The sequence below is a fragment of the Saccostrea echinata genome, unplaced genomic scaffold, assembly GCF_033153115.1.
Source record: "Saccostrea echinata isolate AGI-Se365-2 ecotype Australia unplaced genomic scaffold, CSIRO_AGI_Sech_v1 ptg000029l, whole genome shotgun sequence".
NCBI lineage: Eukaryota > Metazoa > Mollusca > Bivalvia > Ostreida > Ostreidae > Saccostrea > Saccostrea echinata.
Window position 1 is genome coordinate 22181165 of NW_026889778.1, and position 24595 is coordinate 22205759.

At 31.7% G+C, this 24595-nt stretch overlaps 1 protein-coding gene across 1 annotated transcript in view; it reads left to right on the forward strand.

Moving 5' to 3' along the window:
* LOC133195106 (uncharacterized) overlaps nt 1–18658 on the forward strand; it is a 121707-nt gene extending 103049 nt beyond the window's left edge. Inside the window, exons 3-8 of the mRNA XM_061330979.1 lie at nt 2600–3004; nt 7404–7535; nt 7814–8139; nt 11774–11864; nt 17380–17529; nt 18148–18658. Of these exons, the coding sequence (XP_061186963.1) occupies nt 2600–3004; nt 7404–7535; nt 7814–8139; nt 11774–11864; nt 17380–17529; nt 18148–18560 (1517 nt within the window). The 3' untranslated portion in view covers nt 18561–18658. The remainder of the gene's footprint in view (nt 1–2599; nt 3005–7403; nt 7536–7813; nt 8140–11773; nt 11865–17379; nt 17530–18147) is intronic.
* Nucleotides 18659–24595: the final 5937 nt, after the last annotated feature.

Below are 24595 nucleotides of genomic sequence, written 5' to 3' on the forward strand. Positions count from 1 at the left end.
TATACTCCCCTGGCAATGTCTGGAATTTTCTTGATGCAATTTAAGTAGACTATGTAGTATTTCCTAAATTTACATGTGTGATAAGTTTTTTAATTTATCAACTAGTACGTATTAAACAAATGGTCAAGGGATATTGATGTACGCAGTATGAGAGGGGGCATAGCATCTGGAGGAGGTGTATGTGGTTTGAGTGAGTTGTTATGCACAATGGGGATTCCAGGTATTCTTTTAAACAGATACTCTAACATAGAAACAGGAATTGGAGATTCTTGGAAGGATTAAAGAAAAACTGGGGAGGAAGAGAAACGTTTAGCCATTGCTCGGAATGATTTTCACTATGAAGTACCAGTTTTATATGTTGTGTGTGATGGTGGGTGGTCTGAAAGATCACATAAACATATTTACAATGCACTAGGAGGGGTAGCTCTTATATTTGGGTTGAAGACTGGAGATTTTTTGTTTATTGGGGTGAAGAATCGGTACTGTTACATTTGCGGTAGGGCTACGTTCAAGGGTGTAAATGCATGTAAGCATGAGAGCTCCAAAAATTGGAATTAAAGCAGTTTGGCCATGGAAGTAGATATTCCATTAGAAGGCGTTTTAGAGGGAGAGGAGGTCCATGGAGTACGGTACATGAGGTACTTAGGCGATAAAGACAGTTCTGTGTTTACGCGAATCCAGGGGCAGACTCCAGTATGAGGCGAGAAGTTGCAAAGTTGGGATATGCTAACTTAAGGCGTGTACAATGTTCCTTTATTCGATAATTGTGTCATGTATATTCAAAATATTGTGATTCATGTTCAAAATCTTCTGAGGTATATTCGATAATCTTGTGATGTATGTTCGATAATCTTGTGATGTATATTTAAAATCTTGTGATATTTATTCAAAATCTTGTGATATTTATTCAATAATCTTGTGATTCTGTATTCTTGTGATGTATGTGCAATAATTGCATTTTGGGTAATATTCACTTAATTTCGATATGCTTTGTTAGGGCTTTTTCATTGGTCTCCAAAGTAGGTCCCTTTTGTCAACAGCAGCATCTAGAAGTCGCTGTGAATGAAGGAGAGTCCGCGGACTGTAACTTTATTAAACAGCCGATAACCCAAACGTTTGCGCAATTCTGAGAATCCTGTTACCAGTGAACATGTCCTGAAGTTTTTGTACGACAAGGAAACAAATAATCTGCATACCGGCGTCCAGGCGTCGACGAGAAGTAAGTCATACAAAGTCACGGTAGGTAGGTAGGTAGGTAGGTAGGTGTGATTCATGATCAGTGCACTTTTGATTAAAAAAGGAATGATTATGAATTGATCATAAACATTATTTGTGAGAAAGTGATCTGTTCACGTATTTGTTATCGAATTTTGGATTAACTCTTTTAAATTGTAAATTAAACTTTTTATGACTTTTTTCTTTTTTTTCCATTTGACCCGGGGAGGGTTGGGGGGTTCAAGACAGATATTACTTTCAAATCTTTACTATTGTGCTTCTTACAAAATTTTTAAAACTTGTGGTCCCCAGGTTTTGGTGTTTCTTGAGGCCCCGGGGGAGGACTATATTGATAATAAATTGAAAATGTGTTAATTATTTGAAAATCTTCAACTAAGTGCATACTAGTTTCATGTAAAATGATGAGGGTACCTCTACCAAATTTGTGAATTTCATTACCCTGGAACATGGGTTTTAGTGTTAGGGTAGGGCTGTGTTGAATCTTTAGAGAAAAAGCATTATTTCTTTGAAAATCTTCTCTGCTCCTTGGCATATCGAAGGCAAATTTAATAAAAGTTTTAATAAGCAAGGATATTTTTACCAGATTTTTAAACATCAGGACTATTTGGTCAAGTGTTCTGGCCCTGGCCATAATTGTTAACTTCCTACAGCATATTCATAAAGTGAAGAAAGTTTTCTACAATGTACATGTAAGTACTTTTTCTATTTGATACATGTAAATATGCTTTTTACCTAATATGTATTTTTTCAAGTTCTGTATTAGTTTAAGCCTACAACACTACTGAGATATTTGTGTTCTTTTTCTTTCATATAGAAATCACTCGAAATTCGAAATGTTTATATAAGCGAAACATTTTCCTTTCTGGTGAATATTCATTAAGATTGAATAATTACAAGAAAACTAAAAATAATCTTACAGGTATACAGGTGCTCTGCGGATAACAGTTTTAACGGTTGTCCCTCTGGTGTTTTATACGACCTTTTCTGTCTAAGACGCATCGACGCCGTCAGAGTTTATCAAAGATTTCAATGGTTATATGAATGTTTGCCAACGGGTTGGTTGGGAACGGAAGAAAGGTATTTATGTATTGCCACAAAGCACAGTTACTGTAGTGACTTATTATTTTGTATTCTAACGCACTATTCTTCTTACCTATCTCTCCGGTAATAAAATTTCTGATTAAACGACATATGGAATGGGCAAGGACTAAAGTGAACTTATTTTTCCCATGTTTTCTACTGTCAAAATAAAAGTGTTTGAGAGCAAAATTCTTAGAAAGAATTTATTAAAACGAGTTTTTATTATTGTTTACATTGTGATACTTTTATTTGATAATGTCATTGGATATGTTTAATAATATAGGGTGTACGTCAGTTGGTCATGTGATTGCCTTCCACGCCGCCATTAAATTTCGTCTCCGTAACGTTCCCGTGAACACAATTATAAAATTTGAGGATGTTTTACTGAATAAAGGAAACGGATATGATCCTAAAACAGGTGTTTTTACAGCACCAGAGGAAGGTGTTTACTTCTTCGAGTGGACATTTATTTCAACCAGAAAATCAACAGTTTACGTAGAGGCAGTGGTAGACGGTGCACGGAAAGCATCGACTTGTGTGAATGATCAACAAAGTTATCATGTTAGTACCTCAGGTCACTTGCTTTATGAGCTGAAGAAAGGAAACAAAGTATGGATCAGAACATTTTATGTGAAGGCTGGATATATGCACGCTGACAAGTACACATATTTCTCGGGATACAAAATAAGCCACTTCTAGATAGCAAGGAAGAACATCTACATATATATTTATGATAAAAGAGCATTTGTGAAGTCAAAGTCTATTTTCAAAATGCATGTAAAATGTTTGACTGTTTAAATATGATTGCAAATAAAATTTTGAAATCATTTCCGTTACTCGTTTTTATGGATACTTGGACATACATGAGATATATATCAAAGTCAAAATAGTTTGCACTTATAACTTGCTGACGAAACCTACACTTGCGGATTTGGGTACCGATAAAATTTTTAGTGTACCCTGATTCTGGAATGAAAATGCTTTAGTCAGCTACTAAAACATTTGCACAAAAACTAATATATATATATATATATATATATATATATATATATATATATATATATATATATATATATATATATATATATATATATATATTAAACTTTCCCCGGTTTAACTCCTTTAAATGCCTTAAATGCTCAATCAAACCTCTAATCTCCCTGAAAGGAACACAATGTGCATTTAAATAGTGCTCAGCAGATCCGTAGAACAAATGGTGGACAAGCATAACAACCTATTTGTTTTCTAGACATAAAGCATAAAAATTGTCCCACAAGAGAGATTAAACGTTTATGATACTAGGGTTGATCTAAAAATTAGGGAACTATCTTTATATTGACAAAACCACAAATCAGATCATGCAGATCGAATGAAATTTGGCACACATATAGTCTTGTTTTATAATTATAAATAGGAGATGATATGTGATTTTTGTTCCATGTTTGTGTCGTCACATGTTAAAATGACGTCTATATATAGATGACTTGTGACAAAAATGGTTGACTCAGTCGTACTCGGGCAACGAACGGCTGTAGAGTTTTTCGTATATCTTGGAAATTCCTTTGCAGTAACATATAATGCAGACCCTGAAACGTGCTACTACCCCAAAAAAGCGTGTGACTTTCGTGCGCTTTTCGTTTCGTGCAAACCGTGTAGCGTTTCGTGTAAACCGTGCAGCGTTTCATGTAAGCTCCAAAGCGTTTCGTGCAAACCGTGTAGCGAGCGTGCGAGAAGCGTGTGAGAAACGTGCGACTTTCGTGTAAGAAACGTGTGAGAAACGTGAGACTTTCGTGCAAGAATCGTGTGCGAAACGTGTAGGATTCATTCGGAAGTCCTTTTATTTTTAATATGACTATTATTGGATCAACATGTCATTCTGTGTTGTTTGTAACTACCCGGTAATACTATTCGGATATATCATACCGGGGGTATTTTAAGAGTGAAAAAAAAATACAGAAACAACAAAATAAAATTATTCGGTAATGTATTACATATTTGTTTGATTTTCTTAAAGCGTTATTTATTTATTTAAATTAAGAGAAAATGTGTTCAAAGTAATTAATTATATGTATATGCACATCAATTTTAAGGTAATTGATTCAATACATTTTTTAAAGGGAGCAATACTAATTTTTTTTAAAAGAAAATTCATTAGGAATCCGGTCTTGTCCTTTTCATTCATTTATTTTAATATCTTCACCATTGTACATGGGATATAGAGATTACAAGAACATATCGGTGATTAATACAAAATAATAGATAGATACATGTATGGCAGCAGTGAAAAATAAAATGCAAAATTTAGTGCGTTGCTATAAATGTGAAGTATAGGAATTCTAGGCCGGGGAGCACAGTTAATTGATTTTCTGTATAAACGAACATATTTTTCTTATAATACAAGATTTTGTGATACAATAATTTTGAAAACGATGATTCATTTATTGTCTTCTTATGCATAAAATCGGTTGATTAATAAAAGTCATATAAATGAATTATAATTTACATGCATCGGCAAATACAAGGTTAAATATTTCAAGGTGGGGGGGGGGGGTCAAATGAAAATACAAACTGAGTTTTTGTTGTAATCAAGTGTTTTATTGATAATTTTCTTTTGTAAGAAAATTATTGCTTTTTTCGATGGGGTGCGCCCGATGCACCCTTAAAAATATATTGGAATCTTCTTTACACTTTGAACACTCTTCTCACGACTGTTATCAAGGTCATTTTACAACAGCGATCACGGACTCCGCGTGCCGGGACTGAAAACTTGTTCAGCTATTATCTCTTGTCAATCATAGCTAAGATGACATCCGACAATAACGATCGATTAATTAAAAGGTAATACCCGTTGATTTTATTTCTTAAATTTATCCGAGTGTCTGTAAACAGTGAATTAATTTGCCAGTGTATTCGTGAATAAAATAATATAAAGAAATATATCCTATAAAATTATATATTAATTGTTTTTATTAATCAAGCAGTTCTAGAGCATATTTTTTTTTTGTTTTTAGGACATAGGACATGTATACGTATATGAATGTATTGATAAGAGCCGCGACTATTGATTACATAATTATTGATTTTTTATTCTAGACGGGGTTTGAAATCAAGGATTTTAAAAGGTGGTGGGTATATTGATATTTGATAAACATAATACCGGAAAAGAGAACTAAAGAATTACAATACATATCCCCCTGTTTCTCAACGTGCCCGTTATATTTAGCCATGTACAGATTTGAAGATACAACAGTAAGATCTCGGAAATCTACCCCCCCCCCTTTTCCTGCACAATGTTCCTGTTTGATGCAGAGTACATATTACATTTGCAAATTATAAACAGAGCCTAATTTAATCAAATGAAATTATTTTCTTTACTAAATCAAAAAAATGTATAAATCAATCAATAATAAAAATAATGGAAAAGAAAATCAATCCGTTTACAGAAATCATACGCAATTTAATCTTTTTTTTTCAAATATAACTGTGAAACTGAGTTTATTTGTCAGTAATAAAGTCAGTAATGAAACGACTTTTTAATATCAAACTATAATTGTAAAAAAAATTAAATGCTGTTAAAGATTATGAATTACAAATATAATTATTTTTTTTTTCAGTGCGTAATTTAGAGTCTAGTGAAAAAAGTTTGATGATGATAAGCACTTCACCGGGCGGGTCACATACTGAATGACAACTATTAATTAATTACAACTGAACATTGAGTATTTTATCTGTTAATATAGTACTAGTGTAGCGAGTTTTAATCTTAACTTAATCTGAATGATTGTAATTCTTAACTACTCGTTGATTTATCCGTAATAATTGAAATAAAGTCCGAGAGATTCCGAATAGAAAATCCAGATCGAGGCCAAAGCGTGCGAGAATCGTGTACAAAGTGTGTTAGAAACGTGCACAGAGGGTTTCGTGCAGGCTTTCGTGTAAACCGTGCAGCCTTTCGTGCAAAGCGTTTCGTGCAAACCGTGTAGCGTTTCGTGTAAACCGTGCAGCGTTTCGTGCAAACCGTGTAGCGAGCGTGTACCGTTCGTGCAGCGTGCGTGTGGGGTAGTAGCACGTTTCAGGGTCTGTAATTTGTGCAAGGTTTATGAAGATAAAAGACTTGCTAGAAGTTCAATCATTATTTCCCTAACAAAAAATACTATAGTTTACTATAGTTAACTATAGTGATAACTTTTTTTCTGATCACTAATTGTTAAAATACTTAAATTTCATAGTAAGAATAAAGTTAAAAGTGAATTGAGAAAGGAACAAATTTAAAACAGTATTTGGAAGGAAAAGTGACCGATGATATTTTTCCGATGAATTTCCTACGAAGGATACACATTCCTACACTTATTAAGAAATAAACTCTAATTATTATAGAACATAAGGCGGATAGTTTAGCAGAAATTCTAGTTTTTTTGTGTTTTGTTTTTTGTTTGTTTGTTTGTTTGTTTGTTTGTTTTTTTTTTTGCTGTTTTTAAAACATTTTCACGACGTTTCAATTAGAATTATTTGGTTTTTTGAAAGCTTTAATTTGATACGTTTATCTAGTATACACAAAAAAAAAAAGAAAAGAAAAAAAATCATCAAATGTAATTTGATATATTGAATGCACAGTTCTTTGATTTTAACGAGATTTTTGCGTGTTCGTACTATATACATCAGCATAAAAATATGATCATTTATCTATATTTATCTACATGTACATTGCACACATATTTGAATTAAAATACAGTTTACATTTTCCAATTTTGTCACATTGTATAATTGTTAACTTCTTACAGCTGATTCATCAAGTGAAGAAACTTTCAACAATGTAGATGTAAGTTCTTTTTGATCTGATGCATAAAATATGCGTTTTACTCAATATGTATTTTTTTTTCAAGTTCTGATTTTGTTTAAGTCGTACATGTATCTACAACACTTCTGAGATATTTCTTTCATTTCTTTAACAAAGAAATCTCTCTAAATTCAAAATGTTTATATGGGCGGAAAAAATATCCGTTGTGCTAAAAAATTCATTAATATTGAATAATTGCAAGAAAAATATAAATAAACTTACAGGTATACTGGTATTCTGTGGATAACAGCTTTAACGACTGTCCTTCTGGTGCTTCATACGACCTTTTCTGTCTCAGAGTCATTAACGCCGTCAAAGTTTATCAAAGATTTCAATGGTTATATGAGTGTTTGCCAACGGGCTGGCTGGGAACCAAGGAAAGGTAATCATTTATTGCCGCAACGCACAACACTGACTTATCATTTTGTATTCTAACGCACTACGTAACTATCGCTCTGGTAATAAGACGTCTGATAAAACGACATATGGAATGGGCAAGGACTGAAAAAACATATGCTCCCATGTTTCCTAATGTCAAAATACAAGAAAAGTGCTTAATGGAAGAGTTCTTAGAAAGAACTTATTAACACAAGTATATGATATTATTTACATTGGGATACTTTTATTTGATAATGTCATTTGCTATTTTTGATAATATAGGGTGTTCGCCAGTTGGTCATGTGATTGCCTTCCACGCCGCCATTAAATCTCGTCTCCGTAACGTTCCCGTGAACACAATTATAAAATTTGAGGATGTTTTACTAAATAATGGAAACGGATATGATCCTAAAACAGGTGTTTTTACAGCACCAGAGGACGGTGTTTACTTTTTCCAGTGGACATTTATTTCAACCAGGAAATCAACAGTTTTCTTAGAGACAATGGTAGATGGTGTACGGAAAGTATCGACCTGTGTGCAAGATCAACAAAGTAATCATGTTAGTACCTCAGGTCATTTGCTTTATGAACTGAAGAAAGGAAACAAAGTATGGATCAGAACATTTCTTGTGAAGGCTGGATATATGCACGCTGACAAGTACACATATTTCTCGGGATACAAAATAAGCTACTTCTAGAAAGTACGGAAGAACATCTTCATATATATTAGTTATGCAAAAAGAGTATTCGTGAAGTCAGTGTTTATTTTCAAAATACATGTAATGTTTTACAGTGTAAATTGAGGATAATTAATAAATTTTGAAGTCACTTCCGTCTCTCGTTTTTATGGATAGAAGATTTAACAAAGTCAAAATATTTTTCACTGGAACAAGTAATTAACTTTCTGAATTTACCTTTGTTTGTTGATTTGAGAAACAAATACAAATTATAGGGTAGCTTGATTCTGAAATGAAGATGGTTTAGTAGGAGGCAGTTATTAAAAACATAAGCTCGAAAACTAAAAAAATATATATCTCTGATAATTTTCCTTGGTTTAACTCCATTTAAACTTTAAATACGCAGTCAAACATTTAATCTTTTTAATAGAAACAGAATGTGCATACAAATAATGCTCTGGAGATCCGATGAACGAATGGTGGACAATCATAACAACGTATTTATTTTCTAGACATAAAGCATAAAAATTGTCCGACAAGAGAGATTAAATTTTTATGATCTACCATGGAAAATATATGGAATCGGAAATTATTTAAATGGAGATTCAATATGACAAACCTATTCTTTTGAAAAATGACTCATCATTCTTTACCTACGCTCAACAGTTTTGTATGATGCAAGATAAGCTTAAAAACCCAAAAGTAAATAATCCTAATTCTTCCAAAAAATTGACCGGGAGTTTTGTCATTTGGTTGATTTAAAAATGTTTGCATGCGTTTTCTTATGAAAAAAATTCTGTAATTCCGGCTAGAAATGAATTGCTAAAAATCGAAAGCACAATCTTGTGATTTTGTCAAACTAGAAAATTAACCTCTTCAGTAAACACTTTGAAATTTTCAAAATATTTCATTATGGAACGAACTATCTTAACACCTTTTATATATAAAACAATACATTTTATGTATAATCACGATAACCTCCACATAAAAGTCAGTTAATGATCAATATTTAGAATAAAGGAGAAACTGAATTACCTCCCGTTTTCTTACCGAGTAATAAGTGACTCTGTGATATGGTGATAGCGACATAAAAAGTCAAATCTCCGTACAATGCAGTCCAATCATTTTGATGTTCTGAAGGAGAAAATGATTCTTTTAAGAAATAAGGTATCATTTTTAAACATCTATCGGGATATAAATACGGGTTGGTCACGAGATCAAATTCCATAAAGCCCGAAGGGCTTTTACGGTAAATTTGATCTCGTACCAACCCGTATTTATAGCCCGATAGATGTTTTAAAATGATACCTTATTACTTATATTTACATTTGTGACTTGTTCATATTTTATATTTACCTGGTTATAATCTTTAACGCGTGAAACGTTTTATTTTTCAAACTCAACGGCACGTATTTGATCCATTGTTTGCACGTCGACCCTTTATGACGTCACTGAGAAATTACGTCAAACGTTTATGACACCAGGAACCTGTGTTTATATGGATATAGATACGCGTTGCTTTCAATAGCGTTATATAAGTGAAAACATTTGCAAATGTAAATATTGGCATATTAATGTTTTCCTTTTCTTAGGCTATTAGCATCATGACCGAATTTCCTTGGATGTTGCAGTTTGAAACTTTGTTTTGATGTGTGTCGATTACGATGCATCATAAATATATACTCAGAACTTCATTTTTGTAAATATACCATTAGCAGCTGCATATTATTTTTTTTTTGTCTCCGAGTTGATTCGAAACGGAAGAACATGTTGTACAAATTCTAAAACCAGGCAGATTATTGACAAATAAACGGATGATTCAAGGATATCAACAATATCGTTGAAAGTCAGCATTTTGCAATTTTAAGCCCATACAGTGACCTTGTTTGTAAATACGTTCTGTTGACTGACGTCTTTCATGCAATTTGTTAGGCCATTATTTTCACTCTGGATTGTCTACGGATTTTGCCCTTAGCTCAAAATCATGACAAGGGGTACACGGTGTGTGTAACCGGTCGACAGGGGATGCTTACTCCTCCATGGCACTTAATTCTTCCTCTGTTTTTAGAGGTCCATTTTGCCTCTGCTCGCAATTTTTATTGTTTAAATGAGCCTTTGAACTTGAGCACTGTTCGTTATCTTCATATATCATATTTATTATATAGAGAACATTTAGAACAATTTTTAAATATAACATAAGTACGCTGTTCCTGTAATTTTAAGAAAAAAAAATATAACGCTTCCATGATTTTAGATCCCCAATTGACAATGAAAAGATATTGTGACGAAGGAGACTCTTAATGATAGAAATATACCCTATGGAATTTTAAGTTCCTGTAGACATTTCCATATTTTCATGTTCCTTTTATACTTTGATTTTATTAACTGGGAATTCCGTGTACGTAGAGGTATGAATACCTTTTTCATATGTATTCAAATTTTATCATACAAATCAGAGAAAAGAAGAAAAAGAGACTAGAAATGATAATGTAGGGGTGGTTATCTTTGTTGAACAAACAAACTGAAGCAAAATTTTGCAGTAAAACGTATTTTATCCCCAAGTAACAGGTTTGATTGTCACAATATGAATGACTGTATGATTGCAAAGTGACTTCTGATTGATGCCATAAAATTATAAATGTATAATTATTTCATAACTTCTAAAAAAAGTATTCAATCTGCGATACCAATCAACTCATGTAAATATTAACAGCTATTTTATTATCATGCATGATTTTTTTTTTTATTAGCCCTTCCTATCTTACAATTACTATTCTTTTAAGGTTCATTGATACTCTGTTAACAGAGATTACTCCAACTGGTATAAATTACTATAATTATTCCTTGATGAAATTTTCAAGTTTACAGGCCATTTCTGTCAAATTTTGCCCTTCAAGGTATGCTGAAATTGTATGCGTTTTAATTACAAATTAGAGTTCTTTTGGAAAATCATCAGCGTAAAAGAATAATTTTATATACGTGAGCAGAGGGATGATGCACCTTAAGTACAGCAACATAAGAAGAAAGTAACTCACAGGAATTTAAGGAAATTCATTTCTTTTACAAAAGTGCTCCAACATTTCTATAGAAATGCAATAATTTTTTGGAGGAAAAAGGTGAAATCTACATTCTAGTAATCGGTAACATGGAGAATTCAACTGGGCAGAAGTGTTTGGAACCAATGGTTTAATAACTGATGCGTCATCTTTATGGCTTTAAACGTCATGATATTCTCTGAGAATGTGGCGCTGCTGTTCTTTCTGAAAGATAGAATCAAAGCAGAACTTCAGATTCTAAAATCAATTGTAAATGGTTTAATCAATATAAGACTATCTCAAACTGCTTTTCCAGAATAAGAAGAAGTTTCTTTAACAGTGACAAATATTTTAAATATTTTCAAGATATTATTTTCAAAATCGGAAATCTTATTCTCAAGGAGTTTCTGAAATCAATTGACCTTATTTTTCGTGAGTGTTGTAGTTAGGATTTTTCTTTTGTAATTTAGTTTTCTATTTATTTATGTGTTTTCAATTTTTTTTATTAAAATTTTTCTTTTGTTATTTAGGTTTTTAAATTTAGTTTCAGTTTGCTTAAAGGGCTTCTACCACTACAGATCAGTAAAGCAGATTCCAAACTTCAAAGAGCCAGTGCCAAGGGTACGATAGATGTAAATGCATTAAAATACATGAAAAGTTTCTAATAGCCCATTTCTTCATTTTTAAAGTAATTAACCACTCCTTTGAATAGCATTTGCGGGCACTTTTGACGACTTAAAAAGTAGGGATCCTATAAATGATTAGGCATAAACACATTGATTGAAAATGATTTTATTTCCTAATTATTGATATGTATTGAAGAAAAATGTTTTATTAAACGATAGATATTTTAGGAAAGAAATGTAGTTTGTATAAACATGCATCACAGATATAAACAGATATTTTGTTTACAGTAGCGTTAACATGAATGTGTTGATAAAGAATATCTCTGAAAGTGTGTGGAACTTTTTTTTTTCTTATCTTAAACAGAAAAAAAAAACTTGCATCATTCTAGTCTTAAAAATTTCAGTCTGAGTGAAAGGTAGTGACGTTTAATTAGAGTTTCTTGGTTTCTAAAAATCTGATAAGTTGAGAACCCTATACAAGAGACAGTATATTAAAGACATTTTTATTAGTAAGATTTACGAAGTTGTACATGGCTTTCAACAACAAGCGATCAAGAAGGAAAATATTTTAATTCCTTAAGCATAACTCTACGGAACTCACGTTTCTTCAATAATATCGAAATATCAGGGAATAAAACATCTCCAGATATATTTTATTGTTACAGAGAGTTGAAGGTATGTAAAACGATATAACTGCTATTATGCTTGATTTCAACAAATAACATGAATAACGCATATGATTTTTCAAATGCCTAAATTATTTGCTTTCATGTACAAAATACATATATTTATATAAAACATTTTTACCTCCTATTTTAAATTAAAATAAAACTATTTATTACTAATATCATTGCTTATAAAATTTGATCCAATCTTACCATGTATATTTAAAACTGCAAGACTGGCGTCTTATTGTATTTAAAAGAATGATTTGATTGAATATATTTTGATATCATTTTTTTCCTTTAATTAGATATAATCAGTTTCAAAATCTTGCAATTTGAAGCTTATATCATCAAACCTGAAGTATGTGATGAAAATGGTTCTGGTTGTTTGAATTTTCAATTTTGATAGAATAAACTAATGTGCGGGAACAGTTTTTGCACTCAAAACTTATTATAGTTTTAAAATGCAAATAGAAATGCATTTCTTGCAGAAATTTACAGAAATTTGACCCCCCTCCCCCCCCCCCCCCGAAAAAAAATACGGAATGAAGAATGGCATTTCAAAATTTATTTAGACATTAGAAATCATGTAAATATCTTTCATTAAATTGTATTATAATTTTTTTTATATTTTATTTCATTTGTGTTTATATATATATATATATATATATATATATATATATATATATATATATATATATATATATATATATATATATATATATATATATATATATATATATATATATATATATATATATATATATATATATATATATATATATATATATATATATATATATATATATACTATACTATACTATACTATATATACTATATAATCATACTTTACCTGCAGTATGATGAAAGTAAGAATGAGGACATGAAAATTTGATGACATTATATGTGCTCCAGAATACAAAAAATATGAGGATGTTTTTCATTTTAACCTTGTTTCCCGTCCTCATTGCATCATTGCCCCTTGCGGAGTCATTCTCTCTGGCCGAGTTTATGGAATCCATTATTGGTTACAGAAGCGCATGCAGAAAGCTTGGCTGGGAACCAAAACAAGGTTTGATTCAAATAGTACGTAATTGAATATTTCTATAAAAAAATGCAAAAAAGCTTATATTTTTTGTTCTTAATTAAGAACGGAATCTTGTCTCAGCTTTGTCATATGCGTCTTGCCTTACCAAATTGCTCAAATTCACACATTAAGTACATAATGTTTGGCTAAACGTAAAGTTGAAATAGAAATATATGTGATAGACAGTGTAAATTGTTTGCCAGTACTTCTTCGTGGTCACTTTATTATTCCATGTGTTAGTGACATAAAATCGGTGAATTTTTGTTATAGTAATGTCCCTGTTTGTATTTAAAGATTATAAACTCATTATCTTTATCGTAGAATATCTTATCTATGCATACTTCTCTTTTATTTTTATCAAGAAAATAGTTAATCTGTACAAATAAAAAAAATTGTAATTTTTAGAAAATTTCCAGAAATTCTCCTTATTACTTTCCTTTTCTGTCAGTTATCATCGTCGCCAGCCAAGGTTTTCGGTCCACTCCGCTCCCCATAAAACGGAGTGGACCGAAAACCCTTGGCTAGCGAAGATGGAAAGTTATCGACGAATCGGCACACAAAATTTCATGTTTCTGTTCAGAAAAGCATTTTGACATAAAATTACATGGCAGCAGGAACGGGGGGGGGGGGGGGTGAATTATTTTCCCGATATATAGAATACTATAGAAATCATAGCTACTACAGTTGAACTTCGGTATCTTAAACACCGATTTCTCGAACACCATGGAAATGTCAAAGTGAATTTTAAGTTCCAACCTTTTATTCTTTGAGTATTTTACCACCGATATATCGAAGTCATGGATATCTCGAAGATTTTTTTCGGTCCAACCTAGTTCGAGATATGCTTTTCCCCTCAATAATAAGTTATGATGATCTTTTTATTTTGTTTCTCAAGAATTTTTTTTTATTTTTGGGAGCCCCCCCCCCCATAAAAAAAAATGGAAAACTGAAATTGTTTGGTAGCGCCCAAAAACTGAAATTGCTTCCTACGTGCCTGAATAATATAATTAATGTTTAGTCGGAAAATTGTAGAAATTAATGACAAATTATGCAATCTTTCCTCATAAATTGGTATATTATTGGGAAGAATAATTGCAGACAGGAGAGAACCTCAATTTTTTTTTTATTTCTCAAATATTTCTAACTTAACATTAAGTTGGAATTAATTTATCAACTGATAAAGAAATTTGAATATTTCAGTGTTATATTTTAATGGCGATAAAAATAGTGACCATTCGTTACCCACCGACTAAAGAAAGAATGAATAAAGTTCATATTTAATAAGTCTCAAATCGATATTTACTTCGTCAAGCAGCGATATTGTTCATGTGTATGTAAAAGAAACACATAAATGTACATATTAACCTGTGCAGGTTCAAGCTGAGGTACTTAGAAACAATAAATCGTTTACGTCTCTTAGTTTTCTTAAAATGATGACGAGACTCCATATTAATATACAAATGGTAAACATATCATACCTAGCTCGTTATACATTTGTAGTTCACTTTGATAAAGCGGAATGAAGAGTGAGAGTAATACATGATTGTATAATTTTTATGGACAGATGATTTTGGTCGTAAATGATACAAATAATAAATTTCTAAAATTTTTAAAAATTAGTTATTCTAAAGTTTACCTTTCTTTAACCATCCTTATTAATCTGTGTAACTTTTTGTCACTTTAAATCCAATGATTATGAAACTTCGATTAAAATTTAAAAACTTATATAAACATGAGTTAAGTTCCTATATTCTTTAAATAAAGGTCTGTATCATATTTTCTTATGATCACAAAGGGGTATTATCATTACTAGCTCGTTAATTGATCACGTAAATGCTTTACAAAATATCGTATTTTTTTTTTAAGTTTGTCTTCTCTTTTAGATTGCACAGCATCAAACGTGATTGCCTTCCATGCCAGCTTGAAGTCTAGTTTAAATAACATTCCTGTGAACACAACCTCAAATTTGAAACAGTAAAACTAAATAAAGGCGGAGGTTATGATTCAGAAACTGGCATATTCACTGCACCAGAGGATGGAGTATACTCTTTTGGTTGGTCCTATCTGTCAAAACAAGGAGCAACTGTTTATATTGCTGCTACTGTTGAAAATGTTAATCATGCAAACACGTGCACAAATAATCAACAGAGTGGTTATATGAATACATATGGCTCCTTACTTTTCGAACTTAAGAAGTGTAACAAAGTATGGATGAGAGTTTTTCACACACCGGCAACATTCATACGAGGGGTGATCAAAAAGTTTGCGATCTAATTGAATTACTTCCTTAAAAGAAATAAAATGAGGTTTCAGTGCTCACTATTTTTTAAAGTAGTCCTCTCTGATTTTAATGCACATCTGCCATTGTTCTGCCCATGCGCGAATCACGTGATCTAGGCGGTCACGTGACATGCTTCGTAGCAGTCTGTTCACAGAAGCTAAGAGATTTTTCCTAGTCTTATATTTCTTACCGTGCAAGTAATTTTTTAAAACAAGAACAGACCTTCTGTCAGAAATGGCCAAATCTCGGCGATAGGATGGGTGGATAATTCTCAGAATTAGCATGGTGACCATCACAAACCGAGTCCTCTGTCTCGGGAGCGTCGTTTATCAAATGTTGAAAAAGTATGGGCGCCTTCTTTTTTTCATATCTCATATGTTTAAAGTCTAAAGTAAACGATATTTTAGGGATTTAATTATTATATTATTGCTCAGATATTCAACTATTTTTCTTACTGTAACTTGGCGATATTTCAAAACAAATTGCTCAACTAAGGACACATCATTTTACCGGCTTGCTTTCGCTGGGCAACAAAACAAACATCATTCTTAACCTTATCCCTGCCTTCACTAAAACATTCAATCTAATTAATGATTGAACTTCTGGTAAGTCTTTTGTCTTCATAAACCTTAAGCTTGTACAAACTATCATATTCTACTGCGAAGAAATTTCCGAGATATACGTTAAACTTTACAGCTGTTCGTTGCTCGAGTACGACTGAGTCAACCATTTTTTGTCACAAGTGACCTACATACTGACGTCAGTTTCACATTGTGACGTCACAAACACGGAGCAAAACATTATTTAACATCTGCTATTTATAGAACATGTGTATGACTATATGTATGCCAAATTTCATTCATTAAAAGATGTTCGCTTTCTTTTGATTCAGAGCTTTATAGAGGTTCCGTTTGCCACGATATTTCGAATAATATACTGTACAAGATTAAACTTTTAATTAGTTTTAATTTGTTGTTTCTTTGACTTATATAAAGAAGCAATTACCGTCATCTCAAACTAATTATCATTGGCTGTGTCGGTAGCAAAAACGTTGTCCTCTGGGTGGGTATACAAAAGTAAAAGGAAGAAAGAGATCGAAAAATGCAGAGAATTCTTGAAATCCAAAAGATAGACATCTTTGCTTTAGCGGCAAATAAATTTGCTTCGTTTATGGACATACTTTTGGTCCTATTTGTCACTTATTACACTCACCCATAACATTAAGCCATTATTGATAACGATTTTACTTTTAAACAATCTATTTGAACATAGTCTACTTAGAGAGTCAAAAAAGTCTAAACATTATTGTTTATGTATACACTAGATACAAGTAATTGCATGCATGCAATTTTTTTTTTTTACTATTTCAGTTGATGTGAAGCTCTCTGACCTGTTTGTACCCAAAGGAATAATATTAACTAGTACTCGGACATTTTGGTAATAGTTTGAAAACACTTAAAAAATATTTGTAACTTTTAAAGAATGATGTGGACACCCCTTGTTCCTACTTTCTTGATCCTTCTTATTACATTATCCATCGTAAGAGCATCATCTCCAGATGAATTTATGGGAGACATGAACGGTTATAGAAGTGCTTGTAAGAAACTTGGCTGGGAGCCTATGCGAGGTTTGTTTCTTAAACGGTAAGATTAAATCAAGTAAAAGACTAATAATCATTATTCTGCTAATTTCTTATCACCATGACTTTTATACTGAATCATTTTAAAAGAAAAAAAAATATTTAAGGAATGTTTTTAAGTTTTGTGTGAGTTATTGATGTGTAAATCATACAGACTTATCACGTACGCATATTTAATGAAGTGCGCTAGCTCTTCATGAAAAATATGCCTACGTGTAAGTCTGTGTGATTTACACACCAATTATTCACACTGAACTTAAAACATTCCTTATATTTACATTTTACATGTTCAAAAGCGCCAAAAATATACTCAATGTTTGAATCATTTGCTGCCCTATTTTGTTACATTTTTATTAACGTCTCGGTAGCTCATTGTGACGTCACTTTAGCGTGAGTTTCTCCGTGCATATTTCTACGCGTGAGTATACACGAAAATGGCATTCTAAGCATTTTCACAGCTGGCTTAGTAGAAAAACATCGCAAATGTAAATATCCATTATTATATCTCAAGAGATAATAATAAAACATGTGTATATTTATTTCTTTTGATTTTTTTCCTGTCCTTTTCATTCAGTTAAAAGTCTGTTTTGTTTTTGTGGTATGCAGATTGTACAGCTAACCATGTAATTGCGTTTCATGCCAACATAAAGTCTCATCTCAACGATGTCCCTATAAACACGACTATTAAATTCAACAATGTCCAGTTAAACAAAGGTGAAGCTTATGACCCTGAAACTGGCATCTTTACTGCACCGGAGGAGGGAGTCTACTCTTTTGCGTGGTCTTTTCTTTCAAAACAAGGAGGAACCGTGTATATTGCTGCAACAGTAAATAAAATAGACCGGGCCCATACGTGCATTGGAATCCAGCAAAGCCAGTATATTAGCACGTCGGGGAACTTGATCTTTGAACTCATGAAGGGAAATAAAGTATGGATCAGAGTTTGGCACATTCCAGCAACATTCATACACGGTGGATACTATACTTACTTTTCCGTAAGTAAAATAAACTCTTTTTGAAAAGAAAATTTTTAGGAGTGCCATGTTATTATGAATCATTATAGCGTCTTAAGGAAATATATATGATGCAACCGCTTTTTGTGATACATTTCACAGATGATCAAGAATATTAAATCATATTCAGCGTCTATTTTTCCTTGTATTTAAACATGTTTAATGCATACGTTTCTTTTCTCCATGATATTGTTTGTTTGAGAAGGAGATAAGACTTAATTTTCACCAGATATTCACTACAGATTGAACATAAAAGTAAAAAACTATTTTTAATAGATTAATAAGATAAAGGACGAGAGTGTCATGCATCTCTGTACAGTAAATCCCTTCTACGACTGTCAGCACTTTTGTGCATATTTTTATGTTATCATTAAAGTATCACATTGAATCCTATGCAGGCAGTTTTTCGGAACTACATAGTTCAGTTAATGGAATAAAACGCAAGATATTGCAAACTTGAGCAAAAATGACTGGGAGCATGTCCTTATTATGTTACTCGAAAAAAATGAGATGAAAGTATTGGACGAGTGGCTTACTCTCATTATTTCTGTTAACTTACGTCATTTCAAAGATGTGTAGTTCTTTCCCAGATGTTACGATAGGGAATAAATAAGTTATAAATCGTTGTTTTCCATTGAAAATGATTTAATGGCAGATTTAAGAAAGAATGAATATTTCATTTTTGTGTTATATTTTCTATGTAAGAGAGACTTAAAGTTAACACAAATCATCCGTCAATATGAGCGTCAAATTAATAAAGTTTTAAATATTATGTCTACAGACAAAAGTAGATAGATATACTAAGATTCTGGTAGATGATGATTATTATCTTTTAAGAATATCGTGTATATCCAAAAATAAATAAATTAATTATTTGAATATATATAATTATGTATAATAATGTAACCCAAATCCTTCAATGGGATTGGGTATTAATCCAGGTACAGTAACATGTCTGAGGAAGTTTCTTTATTTTGACTATGAATTTGTCTTTAACTTTTTATGTTTAAATGAACCGACATTTTTCTTTTAATTAGCCCATGATCTATAATGAATTAAGAAAGAACTACAAGCAAAATTGCCATGCAAAAATATTTTTTTAATTACATAAGAAGGCAGTTTGAAAAAAAAAAAATACAGCCATATCATTACTGTGTATTCAAAATCTAATACAACGAAATACAATTTGTGTCTCTTTAATACAAAATGACAATAAACATATTAATAATTTGTTTGCAGTTGTTCTGTATGTTAAATAAGTTTTTTTTATTGTCTTGTTGTCTGAATAAAAATATTATCTTTTCAATTGAAACTTTCTATTTTGCACAATATATTCTACATATTTCACGACTCATGAAAGTACTGTCTCGATTGAAAACTACGTAACTGTGGAAATCTCTCAGCATCTTTAAATATCCAAAGAGACTGTAGACAGGGCGATCCTTTAATACTGTATGTTTTTCTACTTTGTACAGAAATTCTAGCTATACAAATAAAAGAAAATAAAAGGATTAATTTTGAATAAAATTAATAAACAGTTTTCATTAAGAAGATATTTTACCATTCAAAGTGGTATTTTGTGACCGTTATAAAGCTATTTGCCATTGCATTACATAAATAACAATAATTTAATTCACTTTCTGAGGTTAACGGCAAACAATAAGCTGTAAAAGATGAAGATATTAATTATCGTAATTATCGAACTGTATTGTAAATGTAATGGATACATTTTTACAGTCCTTCATTTCCAGTATCTTGCTACAGTCCCTGAAACGTTCTACTTTCCCACTTGAACGGTGAGCGAACGCTGAACGAACGGTGAACGAACGTTGATCGAATGCAGAGCGAACGGTGAGTGAACGATGTGTGAACGCTGAACGCAACTTGGTGAACGATGTGTGAACGGTGAGCGAACGCAGAACGCGAACGGAGCGCAAACGCAAACGCAAAGTGAACGGTGAAGGAACGATGAACGCAAGATGAACGATATATTCGGAATGCCTCTATCTTTTCCTTGCATCGAAACTATTGTATTATAATGTCAGGTGCCAAAAAAAAAAATTAATAAATAAGTAAACAAATAAATGAATGAATAAATAAGTCAATACAATAAATTCACCAAAATTGTCCTAAGAAAGACGATGCATGCACATTAAGTTTTTAATCAAACGATTTTTATCGCTTTAAAACATTGCAATTGTTGCCGAACGCTGACACTACTGTAATGATTTTCCCCTTAGATTCCAAAAAATCCCCTGACGTTCCCCTGTCTGTCCCCGACATTTTCCTGTCTCCCCTGACTTTCTCCTATGATCCCCTGTCGTTGTCCCTGACTACCCTGTCTACTCCCTGACGTCCCCTGACTTTGCCCCTGTTACCACTGTCTAACCCCTGATGTCCCCTGACATTCTTTGACGTCCCTGTCAACTCCCTGATGTCCCCTGACTAAGTCCCTGACCACCCTGCCAACTCCCTGTCGTCCCCTGACATTCATTTTGACCAGGAAAAAGGGTTAAAATATGTTTCTGTTGCTATTTACTTGTGAAAAAATCGATACCTCACTCCTAGCAATGTTCAAGTTTTGTGAAAATGTAGATTTAATCATTAGTTTTTCTGTTGAAATATCTTTAGCATATTCTTTCAAAATGTTATTTTATTGATTGTTACTAGCTTTTCAGATAAATCTTAATAAGGATAAATGCCGTTACTTAAAAAAAAAAAAAAAAAAAAAAACTAATTTTTTGTGTTCTTGTGTAGCTGAATGACATGTAAATATATTATTTATTTATTTATTTATCTGTTTATTTTTTTTATTTGTTTATTGATTTTATTAATTCATATATCTGTTTATTTATTAATTTGTCTGCTTATTTATCTATTCTTTTTTCATTTATATATTTATTTATCTTATTCAATCTATCTATTTAATTTATTTTTACTTATTTGTTTTATTTAATTATCAATAAACAAATGGATTTATTTAAAATTTCTATTTATTTATTTTATTTTATTAAATTATTTTAATTTATTGATTAATTTTTATTTAATTCAATTTGTGTAGTTATTCATAAACAGTCTCAGGGTAAAACTAATTAGCTTCAAACTATTTTTTAAGCATATTCAAATTACTTTTAATTCTTTTAATTTCATGATGCGTATCAAAATCATCGTCTCATTACACACAATCTGAATCTGGAATTTGTTTTATTGTTCCCTTTTACTTTGGTAAAATAAAAATTTCCTCAAAAACTTGTCACGGTTGTGAAAGAAATAACACCTGCAGAGTGGATACGGTCGTGCTGCCACAGAATAAACAGTGTATAGTTGTCAGTCAAAAGAACAATAGGTGTCAGGTCTGTGTACCCAGAGTCACTGGTCAACTATCAACAGCTCGGAACTACTCTCACAATCGTGACAGTTTTTGAGGAACATTTTTTTTTTTTTTTTTACCAAAGTAAAAGAAGCAATAAAACAAATTCCGAATTCAGATTGTGTGTAATAAGACAATTATTTTGATACCCATCATGAAATTAAAAGAAGTAAAAGAAATGTAAATATGCTTAAAAGATACTCTGAAGCACATTTTATTTTACCTTACGACTGTTCATGCGAAACTCACAAATAAATTGAATAAAATAGAATTAATTAATTAATCAAAATAAAATGAATTAAAAACTAAATAAATATATATTATTAATCAATTAATTAATAACTCAATAAGGAAAATATATCTAAAAAGAAATATATGAATAGATTTAATTAATAAATTAGTCAATAAATAAATGAAATAAAAATAAATAAATAAATACATGTGGATATATAGATTAACATATAAATAAATATAAATATATTTACTTGCCATTCATGACAAGACGCAATAAATTTGTAATTCATTCTTTTCCAATTCACTGGCATTTTTCTCCTTAAATTTTATCTGAAAGCTACATGTAGTAAACTAAAACAATCAAATAGAATCGTAGTAAGAAATAAATTACTCAAGATATTCAAACAAATAACAATTGACTAAATATGTATTTTCACAAAACTTAAGAATTGCCGAGAGTAAGGTATTTCTCACAAGTAAATAGCAACAAAAACATATTCTAACCCCTTTTCTGGGTCAAATGAATGTCAGGGGACGACAGGGAATTGACAGGGTGGTCGGGGGCTTAGTCAGGGGACATCAGGGAGTTGACAGGGACGTCAGAGAATGTCAGGGGACATCAGGGGTTAGACAGTGGTAACAGGGGCAAAGTCAGGGGACGTCAGGGAGTAGACAGGGTAGTCAGGGACAACGACAGGGGATCATAGGAGAAAGTCAGGGGCGACAGGGAAAATGTCGGGGACAGACAGGGGAACGTCAGGGGATTTTTTGGAATCTAAGGGGAAAATCATTACAGTAGTGTGAAGTATAAAAGATGTTTTTTTATTGGAAAATAAAAATGTTTATTCTTATTTGATAGCAAATCAGAGAAAACTTCTGACTTATAGAATATATTAAAGCGGTTGTAACATCCATTCATATATCTCCGTGTAAGGCGATTTCGTGTAAAGTAATGAGAAAAAAATAATTACAAGGATCAGTGGACGTTTTGCATTTATACGCTCGTACTTTAAATGTTTAATACAATAATATATTATGTGTCATTTTTATTTTTCATGATGATTTATTGAGCTGACTTCTACATGTATATGTAGATGGCCGTGGATATACTCGGACAAGATAATACAAAGATACATATTCATATTATTTGTTTTAAATTCAATTTTCAGAACTTGATATTTAAGTAATATGCTGTTATAGTGTTTATTAAACAGACAAATGAGAGAGAGAGAGAGAGAGAGAGAGAGAGAGAGAGAGAGATATTCCGTTTTAGCCCCCCTCCTTTCAGGCTTCACTAAATGTTTGTACCTATATCAAACAAAAACTCTGAATTTTTTTTTCTAAATATATCAGACAGTGAAAGTAACGTTTTTTTCATCAACAAATCATATCCATTTGTTTGACAGCCATACTCGTTTTTATTTTCCTGCTTCAAGTTCACACGAAGTCCACGTGCTTGTCCTGTCAATCAAAATCATTCGACACTGTGCATGTGTGAAAGTTTCGTCACATCGAAGACGAAGTGCGAGTATTTCCAACAAGTTATAACATTTATTTTTATCATTTCTAGATTTGATTCCAACATTTGAATAATAAATGAATAAAATACATTGGGCATTAACACTTGAATTTGAAACATACTCTCTGCCAATTTCAAATACCACCGCCGACACGTGTACATTTTGAACCACAGGGTGTCCCAAAATATATGATACCATTTGAAATACCTGCCACGAACACATCCATCAGCCAATTTCTATGATATATGTCTCAAAAAATATTTGAATAAATACAAATTCGTAGCAACAAAATATTCAAAAAAAAAAAAAAAAAATTCTCACACTCATGAAATTGTAGCGTATTAAATTTACATCAAACTTTTGCAAAAAACTGCAATTTTAATCAAAATGGATTATCGAAAGAGCCAGCTACCCTCGTTTTGAAACTGTAATTATCAATGCTAGTCTTAAGTTACTGCTGCTATACCCAAACCAGATTCCTTAACATATATAAAAGGTTTACCTCTGATGAAAATCCAGAAGTTACTTCCGAGACAGGTATCGATGTCTCAAGTTTAGGAACTTTGTGCGATGTCTAGACATTATCATTACACAGATAGAACGTCATTTAGAGGGCATCATTTAAAAACCATAGCATTTTTCAAAGTGAACTCATTTTTTTGTTTTCATTTTAATGACTTTCAAATTATGTGAATAAAATTGGACAATGTATGCAATGTTTATAATGCATTTGTTGTAATTCAATATTCATTGCATTAGGTTTAACAGAATCTTGAAATGGTATCATATATTCTGGGGCACCCTGTACTATTGTTTTATGACTTTTTTAGATGCATGTTTGTCTTGAGACTGAGATTTTTGTTCTAAAAAGACCTTAACTTTTTTAAAAAAATGTTAATTAAAATATTCTGGAAATA